At 34.4% G+C, this 22,492-nt stretch overlaps 1 protein-coding gene across 1 annotated transcript; it reads right to left on the minus strand.

The window, feature by feature from the left end:
• Positions 1–5,350: 5,350 nt before the first annotated feature.
• Positions 5,351–20,351, minus strand: LOTGIDRAFT_203016 (hypothetical protein). The gene is made up of 18 exons (XM_009045957.1): positions 20,308–20,351; positions 19,543–19,617; positions 18,624–18,772; positions 17,789–17,919; positions 16,806–16,941; positions 14,828–14,896; positions 13,891–14,012; positions 13,169–13,250; positions 12,668–12,835; positions 12,097–12,183; positions 11,342–11,436; positions 10,298–10,405; positions 9,611–9,671; positions 8,152–8,259; positions 7,646–7,710; positions 7,084–7,155; positions 6,552–6,721; positions 5,351–6,237 (listed from the first exon to the last, which is right to left on the minus strand). The coding sequence occupies exons 2-18, from the start codon at positions 19,604–19,606 to the stop codon at positions 6,005–6,007; spliced, it is 1,920 nt and encodes a 639-aa protein (XP_009044205.1). The 5' UTR covers positions 19,607–19,617; positions 20,308–20,351; the 3' UTR covers positions 5,351–6,004.
• Positions 20,352–22,492: the final 2,141 nt, after the last annotated feature.

Consider the following 22,492-nt stretch of genomic DNA (forward strand, 5'->3'; position numbering starts at 1 on the left):
ACCAAGCCTCACTGATAATAATTATAGATGTATTGTTATGGGTTTATTTTTACACTATTTCTTTCTGTGTCAATTCTCCTGGATTATGACTCAGAGTCTCAATTTCTGGAAGCTACTGGTTCTTAATGATGAACATACACAGAGAAAATATGTGGGATATTTTGTTCTTGGATGGGGTAAGGATAGAAGAAATTTTTGTTTTGTTGTTTTATGTTATGTTTTGACATCTTGCCCCCAACAAATTGGCCAAATAGTGTGTGATAGTCCCATGATGTAGATTACACTTAAATTACAATAAAAATCTATAGAAAGATATTTAGTTAAAAAGTAACTTTTTAAAATTATTTACATCCAGTTGAGAATGTTTCAATAGAAAAGAATTATTTATTAAAAATAGTGAAAACAAATTTATAAAGTTATGATGATTTCAGATGCAATTTCGAAGACAGGAGAATCTTTAAAATCAAATTTGATCTCTGGGAAACAACTTTTAATTAATAATTATATTTTGTAGGTGTACCAATGATATTAGTAGCTATATTCTATGCTGTAGTATATAATGTGTATAAGTATATCTATGACTTACCTTATGATTTTATTTATGGTGATGTCAATAACAATGGAGAAATGTAAGTAGTGACAAAAATTTCCGTTTTTCTACCTCGTGCTTTCTTATGAGTCTAGGTTAGATGTACATTGTGAAATTTGTGTCCCTATGAAGAGTTGTCTGTTTCTATTGTCTTGTATTTGTGTAGTGATATGGCCTGCTGAAGATTTCTATGGAACAATAAACTGAGGCCCTGTGTGCGAGAGGCTGTGCACTTTAAAGATCCCTCGACAGTTGAAAATCAAAAAAGAGCAGGCTAATGCCGCTGTCCTGGCAAAATTTCCCTCATTGTACCCTGCATGGTGTTGCCCGTCTTCATTAGCCCAAAAGATGCAGAAAAGTAGGATGTAAAACTCCATTCATTTCATTTTGCTGAAGATTTCTTATGACTACAGTCTTTCAAGTTTGGTTCTAAAGACAATTTGTATTATTCTATTTGTATTTCTCCACTGTGAGTTTTTCTTTTCCAGCGCAAATTCCATATGAATTCTATGTTACTTTGTTTGTAGGTGTTTTATTACCAATCCATATTCAGCACTGGGTGGTGTAATAATCCCAGTGTTATTAATGTTATTAGTGGTGGCTATAGTGTTTGTCAAGGCGTTCCAGTTAACACCACAATGGCAGTCCTATGATGATATTTATAGAGGAAGATATAACCTTACTGGTATGTACACTCGGTTTTCAATAATTAGTGATTGAAACTAAATTAAATTCAGTTTTAAATAGTGATATTATATATTGTGTCAATGGCTCTTAAAGAAGATAGATATTTGAAATACAGTCATGGGTGTATATCCTATTAAAAATAGAGAGAAAAGTCATGATCCTTATACAAACAAATAGATTAAATATCCTGCCTAATAATTAATTATTTTGTATTGTAGAAGTGAGATTGATGATAGCGTTTTGGATTGTGATCTGTTTAACGTGGTTATGGGGTGGATTACACATGGTGTATGGGCAACTATGGATGCTGATTTTATTCTGTATCTTCAACATAATACAGGTATATTATTCTCGTGAAGTTCAAGAGTGGAGTTTATCTATCAATTTTTTCCCCAAGGACCAAAATAACCTTTGCTTTCTCCAAATTTCCCTGTAACATGTGGATCGTGCTTGATATTAGTGGCTGTTGTCGTGCAAAGCAGACCGTTCTTACTTTTTTCGAAACACCTGAGGATATTCTTGAGGAGTCCACTAATCTCCATTTGTTATTCCCATGTTATGCTTTGGATGAGATTTCTGGTAAACAAATGTTTTGCTTGTACAGATTTTTATCAGTCCCCCTCTCCACTTCTCTCTCCTGGACTTATGATTGATAAATCACTATTGATGAATATTACACTAGTGTATCACCCATGTATTAATTAAAGTCTTGTTTTTGGTATTCAATCATCAATACCTTTTCCTTTCTAGGGTTTGATGGCATTGGTGCTGTATGCCATATTAAGAAACCCCTGCGTTACGTGTCTAGGACCATCTAAGAAAGCTATGTATGGATCCAATCATTTTGCTTCATTGCCACCTCCGTCCGCTGTTAATTATGGTTACCATGGTGATGAGTATGATACAGCACCTTCAATGAAAAACGCCAGAGCTAATCTACTTAATGAGGTATAGTATTCTTCATTGAAATTTTATTAGAAATTATGAAATGACACTATTAGGGATTAAGGATTCTATTTTGCAAAACCCTATGGTAGAGAGAGGCACTAGTGCACTGTAAAACTTGGACATGCTTTCAGCAGATTTGTTGATTTGTAATTATGAAATTTTGATTCCCCTGTAATGAAGTTATTCATTTATGGTTCTGTGTGCTGCACACTTAAAAGATTCCCTGACAATTGGAAAAAGAGTCTTACTCAGTTGTCCAAGTAAAGTTTCCCTCATTGCAAATAGCATTGCATTGTCTAACTTCATTGTCCTAATCAGGAATCAGGGTGAGAAAAGTGGGATGTTAAACTCTATTACATTTCCTTTCCTGTATAATTCTAGAGTTGGGAAAAAGAATCAGTGGGACCAAGAAGTACAATGACAGTCAAAAGAGCTTTACCTACACAAGTTTATATCAATCCACCCATAGCTGTGATCAATCCACCTTCACATCATCAAGATGTTGATGATAAAGACTTTGAAGATCTGCTACATGCGTTAAAGACTGGTGGCAGCATCACTCCGAGTGAACTTTCACGAAGTATAGACAGTACTTCCACCTTATCTGTCAGACTGGACAATTTTGAAACAAAACGAATTAATATCGCAGATACTCATTTATAAAATGAACGCGAGTGTGCTAATCATATTAAGTCTGGTTGTACAAGATCACATGTCTACAAGAAATATTTGGATTCTGGATGTTCAAGATTTTATTTCTTGTATTGGGATAAATCATCTATGTTTGTGAGGAATATGTTGAGCCTAGATGTTCAAGAGAATATATAAAGATCAGCCAATAGTGTGTGCAAGAAAAAGATTGTGACTGGTTGTCCAGAACAAGTGTAGTCTAGTGTAAGGAATATTCACATGTATAAAAATTACAACCACAGCACATGTTCAACTGCAATGTTTAACTTCATCAATAGATGTACATATCTCATGAATAATATAGTAAATATGTGAGCTAGAAGAATGGCGGTTTCATAGTGGTTAATGGTTATAAAAGCCATGTTAACGTTATATTGCTCAATGCAGTCATTAGAACAATTCATTTCAACTTTAGCAGGTTTGAAATTCATGATCCAGATCAGTTCTTGCACTTATAAAGGGCACACTGTAAATTCCATAGTGCTTATGCTATAAATATCATGGAGTTCATTCTAAATACCTGAAAAATCCAGGAAAATCAAGAGCTAGACGAGTCATTGCACAAGTGAAGAAGAATTGAGCTTCATAATGCTAACCTTTAGATGGTTATAATGATTAATTAAAATCATGTTTAGTGTATGTATATTAGATCTCATGATATAGTTATTAGATTAATCCATGTAAAAACCTTAACATCAGGAGTAAGAGCAGTTTTCTTGCACAAGTCAAGACAAAATAGAACAGCTATTATCGAGGTTCATAATGCTAACCTCTAGATGTTTATAATGATTAATTAAAATCATGTTCAGTGTATATTTCACCTCCTGAAATATAGTAATTAGATTAATTCATGTTATAAAGCTTTTTATATTTTATCAATTGTATATAAAATCACATTCCAACATTTCTATTTGAATGTACTTAATTACTTTTATAGTTAATTGTTTTGAATCTTTTAATAATATTGGTTATTTTTGGGTTTTTTTTTATTTTTATTTCCATATATTGCCTGAAATAGATGTTTGTCTGTATCCTGTCATGTTTACAGAGGAACCCAGTATAAATATTGTTGCTATATATTATATAAAACAAATAATTCAAATCAGGACCTCATTTTTATTTACACATAACTCACTCTGACTCTGATAGCTGGTCAGCATTTAGGCAATCATGATATTCTTCGTTTTAGCCATACTTTTAGGCTTGTATCATTGTATTTTTTGTGTTGTTTAAAATAGTTTATTAGTTTTTTGTTTATTTTTTGGTTCTTTACAATTTGAATGTGCAATAATATTAGATTATTATAATAGATCTTTACCTTGTGCAATATTTTTGATATTTTATAAATTAAAGTTATTTAGTTAAAATTTGTGTCAATCAAATCTTACTCAAATCTTCAGATGTCAATCAGATGTAACAGTTATCAATCAGATGTAACAATTGTCAATCAGATGCAACAGTTGTCAATCAGATGCAACAGTTGTCGATCAGATGCAACAGTTGTCAATCAGATGCAACAGTTGTCAATCAGATGCAACAGTTGTCGATCAGATGCAACAGTTGTCAATCAGATACAGCACTAGTCAATCAGATGCAACATTTATCAATCAGATGCAACAATTGTCAATCAGATGCAACAGTTGACAATCAGATGCAACAGTCGTCGATCAGATGCAACAGTTGTCAATCAGATGCAACAGTTGTCGATCAGATGCAACAGTTGTCAATCAGATGCAACAGTTGTCGATCAGATGCAACAGTTGTCAATCAGATGCAGCACTAGTCAATCAGATGCAACAGTTGTCGATTAGATGTTAAAAGTGTTGTCAATCAGATGCATTAGTTGTCAATCAGATGTAACAGTTGTCAGGAGTTGTCAATCAGATACAACAGTTGTCAATCAGGTACAACAGTTTTCAATCAGATGCAACAGTTGTCAATCAGATGCAACAGTTGTCAATCAAGTACAGCAATTGTCAATCAGGTACAATAGTTATCAATCAAGTACAGCAATTGTCAATCAGGTACAATAGTTATCAATCACGTACAACAATTGTCAAACAGGTACAATAGTTGTCAATCAGGTACAATAGTTATCAATCAGATGTAATAGTTATCAATCAGAGTTTATCAAATTTATACAGTTTAGATAATTTTACCATATATATATGTCACAGTAGAAACTAAAATCTAGGAGAATTTAAAATCCCCCTAGGACAAAGTCCAATTTAAAATTGTCCTAGGACAGGCTCCAATTACAATTTGAGTTCACCCTAGGACAAAGTTCAATTTTAGTTTCTCCTAGGACAATTTAAATAGTCCAGATTTTTTGCCATCAAATGGTTTAAGTCTGAGTTTCTCGGATTAATGTCTACTACAACTGAATGTCAGTCTTTTTACAAATGGTCAACATGTGTTTTGAATTCAACAACATAATTTAAGACTATAGAAATTTAACAAGCTTTTAATATATTATATTACATACAAATGTTTGACCTTCTAGGTGCGTGAAATTCATTAAATAAGGCAAATCTCTAAATGGTGAACTGCACCTTGCTTGGGATAAAAGATATCTGCCTAAAAAATTCCAGACCTGTATATTCTAGATCCTTCAAAAATTACCATTGTTTTGCTGCTCGCATGTCATCTTCACATTGTCTGTTACAAACTGCGTCTAATACCTTGACTGCAATAGCCACCTTTGCCGTATCGTGGAAATTTGTAAATTGTAAATACAGCGATATGGTTGGATTGTACGCTAGCGAGCCTGTCAAGGGCTTTGATTGGCTGTATCCCCTAGTATAGCGTAGCGTGTTAGTATTTTTAAACCCGAACAGATTATAACAGAACTTATCAACTACCAAATAGCACAGACTAATTCAATTTGAACTAATACAGCTACCAACTACTATGACAACTACCTAATTGGCGATCAGCGTCCGCTGGAAGCGACTGTAAACCTGTCGTCTAATTACCTACCTTACAATAGAACAGAACATGACGAAAAAACAAAACAATAATGATTATGATATGCGATTATATATAGAATACTATTATAGCACAAAGTAACATGAAATATAAAACACTAGATTAAAACAGAGATAAAATTGAAAGACAGGAAAGGAAAGACACAATGAATAAATGATGAAATGGTAATTGATTCGGTGCTGAACACGTGGGTCCAGGTTCCGGTTTGCCGGGTTTGGTCTCTTCAGCAAGTCGTTTTTTGATCCATTCATTAACATTTCTCTCCAGTAGATTTAAAGGAACTATTCCACCTTCCATTATAAATGTGTGAAAGTCTCGGATATCAAATTTGGCACCTGTAACGATATAACACGAACCTTCGAGTGAAAAAACTACCCTATTAACATCAAAATAGCATTATTATTAATCAATGAGCTTGGAAGTATCTAAACTTATTTTATTCCTTAGAAGAAGATGGTTGAAAGGAAGTGACAACTATGGGAACAACGTTTATTTTTATTGCAGTAATACTGATTAACACTGAAGCCTTACACGCACAAAAGACATTGTCTGTGTAATCTGTTTAAAATGGATTCTCCATTGTCTCACAGTAGACTAAACAGAATGTGTAGCTAATGAAAATGGATCGAAATGGTATGCATGTACCAACCTAGTTCCTTTGTAGCTTTCTCTCTGAGTTCTTTAATCTTCAATTCACCAATTTTGTAAGAACAAGCTTGTCCAGGCCAAGTGACATAACGATCTATTTCCACTTCAAGATCGGCCCTGGCCTGCAGCGTATAATTCAAAAAATACTCTATTGCCTCTTCTTTTGTCCAGCTAAAATAACACAGAAATGCATTTGTCACGTATAAACCACGATTGATCAATCGGATTAGGTATGCTAATACCTTTTTTCCAAGTACCTGTGCTTGTTTCCTGTAACTCGGTAGTCAGTGGCGTTCTATGAATCATTAACTGGACAAACAGCACCAAGCATTTAAGAACTCAATGAAAAGAAATTTGAAATCGGCATGCCCCCATTCCTTACAAACGCCAATGTCGTCAGAGACTCTTACGCAGCTGATATTGAATACCACTCACCCATCTGAATGGGCCAACAGCAACAACCTATCCTACCGGAAGTACATATAATTGTGCGATGATTCCATAGAATTATATGATTCCGATCCCATACTCACTTGTAATAATGTATGCCAGTGTCAACAACCAGTCTACAGGCTCGAAACATCTCAGAACTGTAACGCCCTAATCTGAAAAATTTATTTACTTGCATTAGACTTGATAACTCTGAGTATAAACAATTTTAAATATGTTAGCTTGGTGTAGTTGATTAATACCTTGAGATATATAATGCAGTGAGACCAAATTTAATCAGTTGCTGCTTGTAGAAGTTGTTATCCATGTATAACACCCTTTCCGATTTCAACTGCAAATGCGTTTTTAGTGCGTACAATGTGCATAAGCAAATCACATCCTCGTTTAAAGGTGTAGTATGTCAAATGTTAATTCTTAAAAATGTTGTGCATGTATATACTTCTATGTATCTACTAGATAAATCTGGATTCGTTTTAAAGGGATGAGTGAAAACTAATGTAGTTTCGAACGTGTTGATGAGACGATGGCATGAAGATAGTGTTTGAGGTATAAAATAGTAAGACTTCACTGCCCCTCAAAAGACCACAGAATCTGTTGAAGAGGTAAGATATGAAGGGAAAAAAAACTCTACATTAAAAGACTTACAGTTCAGGATCTGTTTTGTACAGGTCAAGCTCATGTCCTAGTGATTCAGCATATAATGCCCACCCCTCGAAAAGAATTAACAAAAGATAATTATGATGATTATAATAATAGTAATGATAATCAATATTCAATAATAATATCATTATTCGGGAATAAATTAAGACCAGACCTGTTTACAACATTTTAGACTAAATTTTTAAACTATGTATGATTGACACTCACAATGGTCAGTTATGGTTATGGACACGACATTTCTATGAAACTAACTCTATGTCAATTGAATTGAGTTTTGTTGTCTGTATCCATTGTAATAACTAGTGGATCTGATTTTGTGGGTTTCATCTATTTCTTCTTTTTACCTATTGACAGAATGGTTCCATCCTGGGAGACACATGTCTCTGCTGACATTTCAATGTGAAATCATGTTGTCCTACTAGCAACCAAATGAGTTAGAAACTATGGCAGTTATCTGCAATGAGAAATATAACTTGGGTTATAGTATTTACCTCAGTGGATGCTGTATATCTTGGGAAAGCAACTGGAACTTTGTATAAATAACTTGATTCCATTTTACTTCTAAAATCTGGAGAGTCGATAAATTTATTATAACTGAACTGTAAGAAGAAAAGGGTTCAAGACAAACTTATATCTTTGATAAGATTATAAATAATTATAATTTTTTAACTTCACTTAAAGCCAATCCTTATTCCCTAATTTCTATGCAATTTGTGGGGGCCTGATTAAATGGATACATAAGAAATTATGGATATCTTTTTTTTTTATAAACTGTACGCTTGAATTGTGTCGCTTTGGCCTACTTACTCTGTTACATCAGATTTAAACGACATTTAGAAGCGGAAAGCACGTATAACAAAAAACAATACAAGGGAATATATGGTATAACACAATGTACTTTGTTATTAAAAACTGGTGCTATACCATGTTTTTTACAATGATTTATGTTAAGATAAAATACATACTGGATGGTATAATCATATATCTCGAAGTATACGGTTATATAGCTAGGTATATATGGTTATATAGCTTGGAGCATATGGTTATATAGCTTAGAGTATATGGTTATATAGCTTGGAGTACATGGTTGTATAGCTTGGAGTATATGGTTATATAGCTTAGAGTACATGGTTATATAGCTTGGAGTATATGGTTATATAGCTTGGAGTATATGGTTATATAGCTTGGAGTATACGGTTATATAGCTGAGAGTATACGGTTATATCGCTTATGGTAAATGGTTATATAGCGGTTAAATAGTCCTAGAGTATATGTAGCTTTGAGTACACGGTTATGACTATGAGTGTATGGTTATATAGTTTTGACCAAGGTAATATAGCTTGGAGTATATGGTTACATTGCTTGAAGAAAATCGTTATATAGCTTGGAGTACATGGTTGTATAGCTTGGAATACATGGTTATATGGCTTGGAATATATGGTAATATAGCTTGAAGAATATGGTTATATAGCTTGGGGTACATGGTTATATAGCTTAGAGTATATGGTTATATAGCTTTGGGTATATGGTTATATAGTTTAGAGTATATTGTTATATAACTTGCAGTATATGATTATATAGCGTGGGGTATATGGTTATATAGCTTGGAATATATGGTAATTTAGCTAGGAGTATATGGCTATTTAGTTTATGGTTATACAGGTAATCTGGTTATATTGCTTGGAGTATATGGTTATATAGCTTGGGGTATGTGGTTAAATAGCTTGGAGTACATGGTTAAATAGCTTGGAGTATATAGTTATATAGCTTAGAGTATATAGCTTGTAGTGTAAGGTTATATAACTTAGAATAATTTATATAGCTTGGAAATATATTGTTAAATAGCTCGGAGTATATGGTTATATAGCTTTGGGTATGTGGTTAAATAGCTTGGAGTATATTGCTATTTAGCTTGAAATATATGGTAATATTTGATCGGGTAGAATATACCTGTAGATGATGACCGGGAGATGCTTCATGTAAAGCTAGTGGTAACATCGTTATTTTAGGACTAGAAATAGTGCACAAATGCAGAATTGTATATTGGGTAAACGACTAATTATGGCAAAATCGACAATAAAAACACAAGTATTTCACATTCTATTTCAGGATTATTGTAGGTCAATATGTTTCATTTACAGTCAATTTCTATCCTTTGTCTGTGTATTGAAACACTTAAAGCAACATATGCTCCATTTTTTTTAAAACAGACTTAACTTAGACTTGGTGAATTTTTAACTGCACATATCAGTAATAGTGTTCACAGCTCACCGTCGAAATTTGAGCCTTTTAATGCATGTGTATCCAGGATTATTCGCGTTAGAAAAAAGACGAGTCATATATAGAAATACATATTCGATTCTATAGAAATAGAAAAAGAAATCTGAGATATTTTTGAAGGAATTGTGCGATTTTCGTGCATTTCTAGTACTTCTGAAGATTATTTACATATATTCAAGACTTAAATTACAAGAAGAAAATGACGAAACTGTTTCCATTTTGAAGTCAATTGTTTTGTTATCCAAGAGAAAACAATTCAACTTGAATGGTATTTGCGATCTGTACGTCATAATTGTGGTGAAGTTAGATCTGTATTTTAACTATTCTGATTGGATCGATGATTAAAACAAATCTTACAATTCTTGAGGTCGGAGAACATTAGCCCAGAAGATACCAGGATGAGTTCCATCAGCAGACCCAGAAGAATACATTCCTCCCGGACCATCTGACGTCATCGCCTTCACCCTGAAAAAAATATTACACTTAAGTATCCAAATGTACGGAAGTATCTTGAATTTTCAAGTTACTAAATTCAAGATACTAACATGCAAATTCAAGATACTAACTTGAAAATCCAAGATACTAACTTGAAAATCCAAGATACTAACTTGAAAATTCAAGATACTAACTTGAAAATTCAAGATACTAACTTGAAAATTCAAGTTACTAACTTGAAAATTCAACATACTAACTTGAAAATTCAACTTAATAAATTCAACATACTAGCTTGACAATTCAACATACTAGCTTGAAAATTCAAGAAACTAACTTGAAAATTCAAGTAACTAACTTGAAAATTCCAGTTACTAACTTAAAAATTCGAGTTACTAACTTGAAAATTCGAGTTACTAACTTGAAAATTCAACATTCTTACTTGAAAATTCAACATACTAACTTGAAAATTCAAAAAAAAAAAAAAAAAAATGAATGGCCCTAATACGCTTCCGTACAAATGAGTACTGCAAAATAAGATAAGTATTTGATTTAAAATACTGGGACTTTTCAATCTCAAGTTTTCATTTCTAAGAACATGGCGGATTGAATGGTATGCTTATTCTTCTAGACACCTGATATTACTTTTCATTATGAAATACTTACTTAACTTATACGTTCATTCTTACTGACTTATACGTTCATTAGCCTCAACCGATGTTTCGCCAATATGTTGTTTGGGATTTTTGGTTTCGTTAGGACATGGTTTGTTTAGTCATAAATTATATAGAAACAAATAATGGAAATGGAAAATACTTCGCTTGCACAACCAGGGGATCTCTGTGATTTGGGGATTTATTATCGACAGTAGCAACTTATATATACCAGAGTACGAGGAAGTCGAGGTTTTCCACTTTATAAAAATGTATTTCGAATATTCAGATTTTGACCTTAAGACAATTGACTTACACTATAGGAAGATTAGGGAGTTTTTTAAACAGTTTGGGCAACAGTGGATCGATCTGGTTATGAATCATGTCACTGTAAGACTTGAGCATTGCTTCCTGAAAGTAAATATATATAAGATTATTTTCTTGAGATAATTCTTATCTTGTGTGATGTTAGGGAAGGGGAGAAAAGGATTAGGGTCGATGGAAGTATTATGTCAACTGAATTTTAGTTTTACACGAACATGGTAGCTTTAATTATATAAGAAAGGAAATGAACTGAAAATGAATGATGTTTTACGTCCTTCTTTTCTTCACCATGTTGGTTAATGAAGACGGTTTTCCATGAAGGGTGCAATAAGGGAAATTTCGCAGCGGCATTAGCTTGCTCTTAATCGATTCCCAATTGTGGAGGGATATTTAACGTGTTCAGCCTAAGTAAGAAAGGACCATAATGTGATTAAAAAGAGGGACCCAAGCAATGCAATGATTTATAAAGTATTTGGTGGCCGAAAAGGAAAAGTTACATTTAGCAGAACGTTTATCGTTCCCTTGAAACAATAGATTCCAATCTGTAACTTGGTTTGTAATTAGAGGTTTGATTAGAAATATTGCAAAGCGAACACATCTACATTGCACTACAATATTTTGTGCCCCCTTTCGGAAAGCCTGGTTGAGCTAAATCCTCGACTAGGTTTTTCAGTTTAAAGTTTCAACACCTATTCAAGAACGTCATATAAGTATATGAAGTAAAAATTCATCCCAGCAGCTTCTTACCGATGTGTTGAAGAACATGCTGCTGTCATTTTTCAGAAAAAGGAAATATTCAGACACCGTTCCATTGAAATTATTTCTCTCCACAATCTGAAAATAGATAAACTTCAATTAAACATCCATTTATACAGAAAATCTGTTTCGAGTGAATTCAAAGGGGCCTCCCAGGGATCATGATTTGTGTATGGCTGCGAATATGAATAAGAGCGGTAAAAAGTTTCGAACGCAATTCTCATGCAACTGAGTTGTGATTTGGTTTCGGTACTCGTGACCACTTTCATTATTCGCAACCATACGCAAGTGGTAATCGCTATGATGTGAGGGCACCTTTAATTCCAAACGCCGTCATCTTGTGCACTTATCAAACCTGTTTCGGTCGATTTCCAGTGCAAATTCATTACATTCCAAAGTCTTGCTCGATAGGAATCCGTCTTTATCTATCAGATACACATGGTTGATTTCATGTGAGAATTACAACTGTTCTAAAGTCTTCTCGATATGAATACGTCTATGTGACATCAGATCTGATAACCATAGTCATATTTCATTGGTGAATTGAAAACGTTATTCCTACCTTCATCATCTCGCTTTGTATCCTCTCAACCTCTCTCAGACCTAATTGATGAACTTCTTCGGGGGTCAAATCTAATGACAAATACCATTTTAAACAAGCTTGATAATACTCTCTACCATTCTCAAGATTTAATACACCATAATGTTTTCTAGTGTTTGGTAGGTACTCCTGAAAAAAGGGGTAATTGTAGGGATTTTTATCATCTGATTTCATGAGTTCTCAACAAAATGATTGTCATAACATCAAATAATATGTGTTTGATGATAAATCCCTCAATATTGAGAGTAGGTGGGGCATGTAAGTGGTTTTTGTTGTACTTAGTCATTTGCGGACTCCAAGCATGTTCGCCATCTGATTGTTTCGCTTTGCTGGTAGTGTCATGGTTTATCATTCGGCAATCCATGGAATTAAGGCTGTTGCAGAGTGCTAGTTGAATTTTAACGGTAGACCGTTAGATGATTTATCTGCGACGATCTCAGACAAGAAAAGAATCTAACTTACACTTTGTAAGAATGTCTTCACTTCTTGATATTTTGAGACAATGCTATCTATAGCTATCTTAGCTCTCGATATTAAATCTTCTCTATAGAAAGAAAAAGAAATTTAATCATATAATCGAGAAAATCTCGGGGATTTAGGCAAGACATGGTGAAGACGCAGGGCTGTGTGTAAGAGGATTGTTTGGTATATGAGCTCTGTAAAGTTAAGTGACAATAACTTCAATAACTTGACATCCCACTTTTCAGCTTCCATTTAATCTAAGAAAGAGATACAACACAATGCAGTGTGCAGTGAGGAACATCTTGCCTAGTCTACTCAATTCCCAAATGCTCTCACATCCTAGCGGTTCCACATGACATGGAGGAGAGGAAATCAAGATTAAAGCAGTGAAGGGATCGAGTATTCTGAGCAAGAAAGAGGGCGTCTAATTCCTTAAATCGCCATGAAAATGTCCATTGGCTAGTTGTTATGAGTTTGTGTGTTAACCAATGATAACAATGCTTGAACTTTAATATGACATTAATACTTCTATAAACCTAATACAAACAAATATTCTTGCGCTCTCACAGCCCGAATCCCGAGATTTAAAGGCAAGATTAAAGCTCTAATAGGTGCATGCATCGGTGTACAACGCTTACCACTAAGTAACATGTATAAGCTTAATCATTAGCACCAGTAAAGTTCAAAGGGAGGGTGAGAGACAAAAACAAGGATACAAGTACCTTTTCTCTGATGATATATGTATATGGTCTATAGACTTTACAAACGGTGTAAAATAACCACACTTTATTGAATAGTTAGTGGGAACTGGACAGATTTTATCTATCTGATTAAATACTAGAGTCTGCAATAGAAAATATCAATACCATCTTTAACATTGTAGTCAATGTAAATTTGCCACCAATATGAAACTGCCACCGAAAGATAGGGGACAATCTCGAAAAAATGCATTGCCTCCCTGAAAAAAATCTGACAAGCGACCAATGTCATTATTAAACACCATTCACCATTGCTCCTCCATATATATTACTTGCCCCTTCGAACAATCAAGACTGACTACCGGTCTGTACGGAAGCGTATTAGGGCCATTCAATTTTTTTTTTTTTTTTTAATTTTCAAGTTAGTATGTTGAATTTTCAAGTTAGTAACTTGAATTTTCAAGTTAGTATCTTGAATTTTCAAGTTAGTATGTGTTAGTATCTTTAATTTTCAAGTTATTATGTTGAATTTTCAAGTTAGTAACTTGAATTTTCAAGTTAGTAACTGAGTTTTCAAGTTAGTAACTTGAATTTTCAAGTTAGTAACTTCAACATACTAACTTGAAAATTCAACATACTAACTTGAAAATTCCCCAAAAAAATGAATGGCCCTAATACGCTTCCGTAATTCTGTACCGTATGAACTAGATAAATGACTGTATTTGGGAATGATCGTTTATGTGATCAGTATTTAAAAAATTATAAAATTAACACTTAATTAACGACAAATTTTATCGTAAGATTTCTTTTTTTGAAGCGGAGGAGAGAAATTGATAGACCTATAACTTGATAGCCCCTGAGCATTTTGACTGAATACGTCGGTTTAACGACATTGTGACGTCTGTATGGGGTGATATTATGAACAGATGCAAGATCTAGGTAGGATTATTATTATACTTACCAAAGATACAGCATGATAAGTGGTTTGTTTAGATATAGATAAATTAAACAAAGTAATGATCTCATCCAGCTAGAATAAAAAAATAAAATAACACTCAAAACCTACATACCCAGTTAAAGAGACTATTCTATGTTCTACTATGGGGCCAGGGGGGGCAGGGAGACCTTGATCCCACTCCCCTCTCACCCCAGAAAAAAAAGACTGGCCGGTTTGCCCCTCCCTCTTCCTTCATATAATAAAGGGAATCTGCCTGTGAACCCACTTTTGAAAATTCTGACTCGGCCCCATATCAAATGCAGATCACAATTTGTCAAAATTTCGGGAAACTTGATAAAAAGGTAAATTTGAGTCTGATTCCGCCCTACTTTATATAATATACGATGTATTGAATGTACTTCAAGCGAACCTTCAATTGAAATGAAATTAAATGAATGGAGTTTTACGTCCTACTTTTCTGCGCCATGTGGGCTAATTAAGACGGGGAACGCCGTGCAGGGTGCAATGAGGGAAATTTTGCCAGGACAGTGGCATTAGCCTGCTCTTTTTCGATTTCTTTGTGGAGGGATTTTTAACGTGCATAGCCTGTAGCACATGGGGCCTCGGTTTATTGTTCCATCCGAACGACTAGACGCTTTTTCCTTGTCAGCCCCTCTTACCTGGAGGAAACCAGGTTGAAAAGTCCGAAGGTATTATCTCGACCTATGCCTGGATTGAACCCTGGACCTTCAGGTTAGCGAGCAAGCGTCTAACTCACTGAGCCACCGCGTCTCCCATTCAATTGAAAAGAGCATTAAACTTTCAAATGACAAAAAGATACTTCTTCTTAAATATCTTATGTATGTCGCTAAGAACTAGATAAGTGGTGCGTAAAAAAAGTTCACCTGAACAGAATATTACACCGAGTCATGAATTTGATATTAAGTGCAAGTCAACGTTTGGTTCCTCAAGCACGGCAAAATTCCAAAATGAAAAGAAGTCGATGAAAACATGTTAAGAAATGTAATCAATATCAAGGACACTTGCAAATGTTTTAACTTAAAGTTCAAAGTTTTCATATCATTAAAATTTAAACCCAGAATATTTAAACCTTTATGTATGTCATAAAGAAATTTAATGATTCAGAGATATCAACCATTTATGCATCACTCTTTTTAAAAGGAAACTACCTTAAAATGGACATACAATTTGAAGTTTCAAACTAGGTCCACAAGTGTATATATTCATCAGTTGGACTTACCAGGTGCCATGATTAAAGAATAGAATTTAGACGATATATTTATGGAACTAAATGTATATTGAAAAACGCTTCTAAGCATGCTTTACAATTACTTAGTTAATGAATTATTTCTTAGTTTTAATGGATTTATTGGATTATATAGGGATTCTCTGTATAGTCCAGTAGTCCACTGATGGGCAAAAACTTATTTTGCCCAATTCAACATTTTAGTCATCCTAAGAGGTAGTATACCTTTAAGTTGACAGTTGGGTATCAAGTTTTTATACAGAAAGGTAATGGAGGGGAATGAGGCAAAACGACGACCAAGCCTTTTTTTAATTATATATTTCAATTCTACCAAGACCCCAATTTTCTTCATTTTAATTTGGAAAGAGCTACGACCTTGATTTCTATAATTAAATATGGTGGTACACGTGTGTGATACTAATGAAAAGCCCACCCTAACTCTATCATTCAGCAACACTCAGCAGTTTTCGTAAAGCTGAGCCTAATGAACCTAGAGCCCTAGCAGAGCCTTAAAGGGGCTGTAAAGAGGTTTTCTAATTTTTTTTATGTGTATCGGGGACACCAATAGCATCAATTTGCACCATCGGACTTTATATCAGCAAGGCCCTTCGCGATTGAAAATTGGTATAAAATGACGCTATCAGTGTCCCCGATACACATAAAATATTTAGAAAACCTCTGTACAATCCCTTTAAAGGTGGAGTGTTTTAACGTTTATAAAACCATAAAAAATACCTGATTTGGAAATCTTTGAAGTCTGGCCACGTAGTTTTCGAAGTCTCCAACTGTATCAAAGGGGAAACTTTTATGGAAGTGAGAAGGATTATACTGAGGACCGTCCAAAAGGTTCATCGGGTTTATAGTATTATAACTGTAAAAAAAAGAATTATATATTCTGATTAGATTTGAAAGTTACATTTTGCTGGCTATCCTCTTTAAGTTTCATGCATTGGGAAGTTTGGTTTTCAATCAAAAGACATTCCATGTCTGTTTAAACAAGATTTGCGAAAGATTTGGAAAATACAGGAATCAAATTGGTTGATACAGTTCGATTTTAAATCAACCATTGACCAATCAGATAGTTGGAATATTGAGATAATCTTCCGTTGATATTTCGTGAAGCTTGACTCAATGGCTCTTGGGTATGTAAGTGTTTACATCAGACACGACAGAGCAAATCCGTCTTACACCTTGGCTGCAATAGCAATTTTTCTTGTATCATAGAATGCAGCGATTTGATTGGGACTGTAATCATTATGGCCTATTGTCAGTGGCGTTTTTACGGGGGGAGCAGAGGCTGGCCCTGCTTTGGCCCCCTATTTTCAAAATTATTAACAATTATCATAGTAAAAGAATAGCCTGTGGCTCCCTAGAAAATTTTGTGCCCCCTGCTCGCCCCATCAACTAATTTCTCCTAGAAACTCCACTGCTTATTGCTTATAGACTGTTGAGGCCTCTGATTGGCTGTATCGCTTTATGTACAATCCGATCAACTCGCTGCATTTTCTCACTTCTGCGATACAACAAAAAAGGTGGCTATTGCAGTCAAGGTATAAGACGACGTTCGTCTTGACATTGAGAAGATGACAATCTGTTAGTTTCTTCAAAGCTATCGAGATCTGATCATAGGCTTTAACAGATCCGAATGGTCCTTTGCTCGCTCTATGCAAATGGAACGATGGTAGGTTTACAACATTTAATAACAAATAGAATCTTACTATCTCCATTTATAACCATCTAAAAAAGTCGTCAACATGTTTTCTAAAATATCATAGCTTATTTTCTCTTGTTGACTTAATTCATCACGAGTTATTCCCCTTAGTCCTGTCAGGAATACCTCGGTTCGGTTCTGGAATAAATGTGTAACAAAACAATAATAATGACTGAATGTTTGTAATTTCTCTATTATATGAGGTTACAAGGGATAGATTTCAATGCCTCGTGAAACATGTTTAAAACAGACATCCGTCAAAGCCTGACGGATTAAACATGCACAGTATCATAATTTTGGCATGCATCTCAGTCAAACAACATTACAATAGTGATTGTTGCGTGCTGTTTTTTCTGCAGATGACACTTTTTACCGTCAATGATCTGACAAAATTTTTATGTATGTTTTGTTCCGGTTAATTTGATATCCAACCAATCTATTGAATAAAGGACTTGTCTTGTCTTACCTACTTTAACAGTATTTTTGGTGTAAATTCCAAAGAACTCGATATAGAGAAGAATCTCGTAAAATCGAGGCAAATGTCGTATTTCGAAACATTCACCCTGAAGAAGTGGTGAGGGTTATCACTGTCTAGTGACAATTTTAATTTCGTTTTTAATTTTCTGATATTTGTCGTCTCCATTTTAATCTAACAAGTTGTCTACAACAATTCCGTTCAAATGAATATTGTCAACCAATCAAAGTGTACCATGTAGACCCGTTTTTAGATTTCGACAAATCATGGACAAATGGATCAGAATGAAAAGATCGAATATTGTAATATCATTTTATTTCATTAGATATTCGTAACCATGAACTAAATTTCCAGTTTTCTTACTTACTTTAGTAATTTCGAACCCCGATTCCTTCATTGAATCCAGTATATCATTGTATTTAGAAAAAGATTTATAAGTCGATTGTTCGGGCTTCTCCGACATCCTCCATTCAAAATAGTCCTTGACTAACACCTTGAGATTCATACTGGCATCACCTGTATATTGGAGAAGTATGATTCCATGATTTTAAAGGGATTATTAAGGATATGTGTTGGGGCACTGTTGGTATCAATATGCACCATTTCAATATTCTAAACTAAACGTTTGATGAAGTCACTATCGCATTATATAGCAATTAGTTTTAGTGAAATTTGCAGGAATCTCAGACGTCTGATTGACTATTGGAATGGTGCAAAATGATACATATAAACAGTTTTAAAATCCTACTTACGATCTTTTTAAATTTTGCTGCTCGAATTGGCTTTATGCAAACTTTTTGTGTCTCAGTAAATGTGCCATCGCATATCAGCAGCAGGCCTACCGAATATAACATTCGTCGTACATTCTGACTAAAATAGTTGAAATCTTAATATTTCATCTATTGGTTTTCTGTAGAAGGCTCACTTTGCTGAACAGGATCGGAGGACACTTTAGTACAATTACAACGCTACATTGATCAAAACTTGAAATGCGAGAAAATCCCTGTAACCTACTGACAACTGGAAAATATGCCAAGAAATATTAATATCTGAAATTTATGGAAGATGGATTGGAAGGGTCATCTCAACTGATTTACATCTTTCTTTGATTTGCATTTTCAAGATTCGACATTCTCAGAATGATCCATTTTGTAAATGCACGCTACACCATAAACCATAAACCCAACCCATGACCCCATCTTCACCACTTCAAGCTATTACGTAATTGTGAAGATGACTTTTTACATGCAAACAAGTACAGGGAAGGCGAAAAAAAAAAATTTTACCATCAGCGTGGTGAATATGAAATGCTATTATTCCAAACACGAGAAACACAAGTTTAATCTCCATTGTTCAGAATACTGAAAAAACAACACAGATTCTGAAAGAAATAGCTATATCAATATTTTTAGTCCTGTATCTATATTGTCTGCTTTCATCAACGAGGTTAAAACCTGTTTACTGTCACCTTATATAATTCAGTTGAGGTAAGGCAATGTTATATACAGTGGCGGCGCTAGCCTCCCGAGACTAGGGGTAAAAATAGGGGCCAAACTGAAATGGGGAGACAACTGTTGAGGCGAAATTCAAATGCGGCAACTCATTGGAGAGCCTGAGAGGGTTCTCCCAAGAAAATTTTTGAAAATTGAATTGATTTTGCGGCAAATACCCTTAAAAATAATATTTCATTATCTGTTAAAAATAATGTTGGGGTACAAGTAGGGGTGCAAAGCATTTTTCTAGGGGGCAAATCTCCAACTGGCGCCGCCACTGGTTATATATTATGGTAAGTTTGTTTCTATGAAATCCATTGAGTCACATCATAAAAATTCTTTGCATCAAGTACAAAAGGTTCAAGTCGTGCATTACATAGGTAACTTTTTTCCCATGTAACTTCATAGTCGGCATTTTCAAAGCGATCGGTGCCGAAACAGGTTAGAATCTTAGAATGAAAAATTGTCTGATGCCGTGGTCAGTGCTTTTTAGAGTAGGTTTTATGGTGTCTGCCATCCCACTTATGACAGTGATAAAGTACATAGCAAGTGTCTTACCTTGAGATACCCAGATATAGTCCCACTAAGTAGAGATAAAGTTGCCACTATTGGGATAAGGTATAACGAATATCATAACGTTTATCCTTGTCTTGTAATCCGAAATCGTCTGACTCTATATTTTCTATGTTGAGTCGAAAAGTCCTAATAGCATTGGGGTATGGGTCCAAAAACCTTTAAAGGCAGTAAAGTGGCCACAGACACACATTTGTTACAGTATAGAAGCAATTTCAAATAAATGTTAAGTCCAATACCTCTTCTCAATTTTATTGTATTGTACGTTGGCGAATACAGCCAATCAATGGGCTCTGTTTGGCTGAATTCGCTAGCGTACAATACAATAAAATTATTATATTTACAAACTTCAGTGATGGCTAGGCAGTCAAGGTGTAATAGCTTGACATTGTGAAGATAAAACATCTACCACTATGCCAGCTTCTGATAGCTATTTTGACGGTCGTCGGCTGAAGTAAGGTTAGTTAAAATTGGCCACGCTTTATGGGATTTTCCGCAACTCCGAAAGGGTTTTAAACATATTATTTATTTACCTCGAATCCACCAAACCACCAGTATTAGCAGGGAAGGAGATTGAAAAGAACTTCCATGTGCACAGTCGAATGTCTTACAGTCTTATCCACGTCATTCCTTCTAGTTTACATTACTGACGGGAAACTGGGTTCTTATATGCTTACTCAGAGGCGTCATGATCATTTAAACGTGACCTGGACGTAGAAGACCCAACGGACAAGTACAATATACTATACAATTACCGTAATCTTGGCACAGATTAGCTCCTTTATACAAACTATATATAATTATACACGTCATAATATTTAGTAATCGAGTAGATATGGAATGACCTTTTGACCTTCCTCGCACGAGTCGATCAGACAATTCATTCAAAAGTACTTTCGGCATTTCTTTGACATCGAGTTTTCCTGTATGCATAAAAGATTGACCTTTACTTCTTAATCATCGCCGTCAAATGTAACTTGATAAGCTCTCTAAGGGTTTATGGCGATAATGTTTCTTATGGCTGTCTAATATAAGGTCCATTCAAATTAAAATATGCATCTGAAGTTTCTCTACCGAATATTATTTACACATTTTTCAACTACAAAATTTGATTGTGGCAGGAGTTTCATGCTTGTGTTCATTTATACAAAATCTATATAGTAATATATCGAACTGTTAAATGCCTTGGATTCAAATAGGTTACGAATCCACCGAGGAAGAACTACGATGGGAAGCTGTTGAGGAGAGGTTAACGATCGATTACAGTGTGTTTCGATTTTTAAGATTCTTTCCTGTGGTTTTACCATCTAAATAACTCCACTTCCTGAACAGTCTAATTACAACCAGGAGAATCTTTCGTTCCATTTTTTTTTATAAGTATTCATTCTTAATATAGCCACTTGGACGTTTGTCAAATTGATTTTTTGCTAAACCTGATCAACACCGCGTCACAAAATGCTAGAGATGGAAGATATTTGATTGGTTAAAGAAGACGTACGTTTAAGAGGGTTGTCGTTAGATCGGAACGAAATAGTTTATGGATATTAGGTAAGGCTTTGCCATGTGTAAACTCGAGTAAAAACAAGAAAAGCAGCTTTTTCATTATATAAGGATTTGATTGTGATAAGCATATTTCGTGATTAATGGCGTCATCAAACACTTAGTTTTAGCATGAACAGACGTCTGATTGAAGACTGGAATTATGCGCATTGATGCTTTCAGTGTCCCCGATAATAATATATAAAATGTATAATATGTACAAAATTTAGAAAACCTCTATACAATCCTTTTAATTGTTAGCATTCACAAATTTAAATTAACAATATTCTATTAAGACATTCCATTTAGTGTAGGTTTGAATTTATCCATGAATTATTTTGTCTTTTATGGGTGAAATATTTTACTGTTATTAAGCTAATAACAAAATTTAAATTATTAATACTTCTAAGAAATTCCATTCCTGTCATCTGAAGTAACCACGATATCCGTTCCATATAACCTGTTACGTGGTATTTGTACCATTGTCTCCAAGCAATCAACTAGAGACATAAGACTAAATGAATTACAATTGTTCCTTTATCACGAAAGTATCCGCTTAAGATAAAAGACGGCAAAACAACCCAGTATATCCGAATTGAGGAATGTAAATGAATGCGAGAATTCAATAGTA

This window comes from Lottia gigantea (genome assembly GCF_000327385.1).
Source record: "Lottia gigantea unplaced genomic scaffold LOTGIsca_1, whole genome shotgun sequence".
Taxonomy (NCBI): Eukaryota; Metazoa; Mollusca; class Gastropoda; family Lottiidae; genus Lottia; species Lottia gigantea.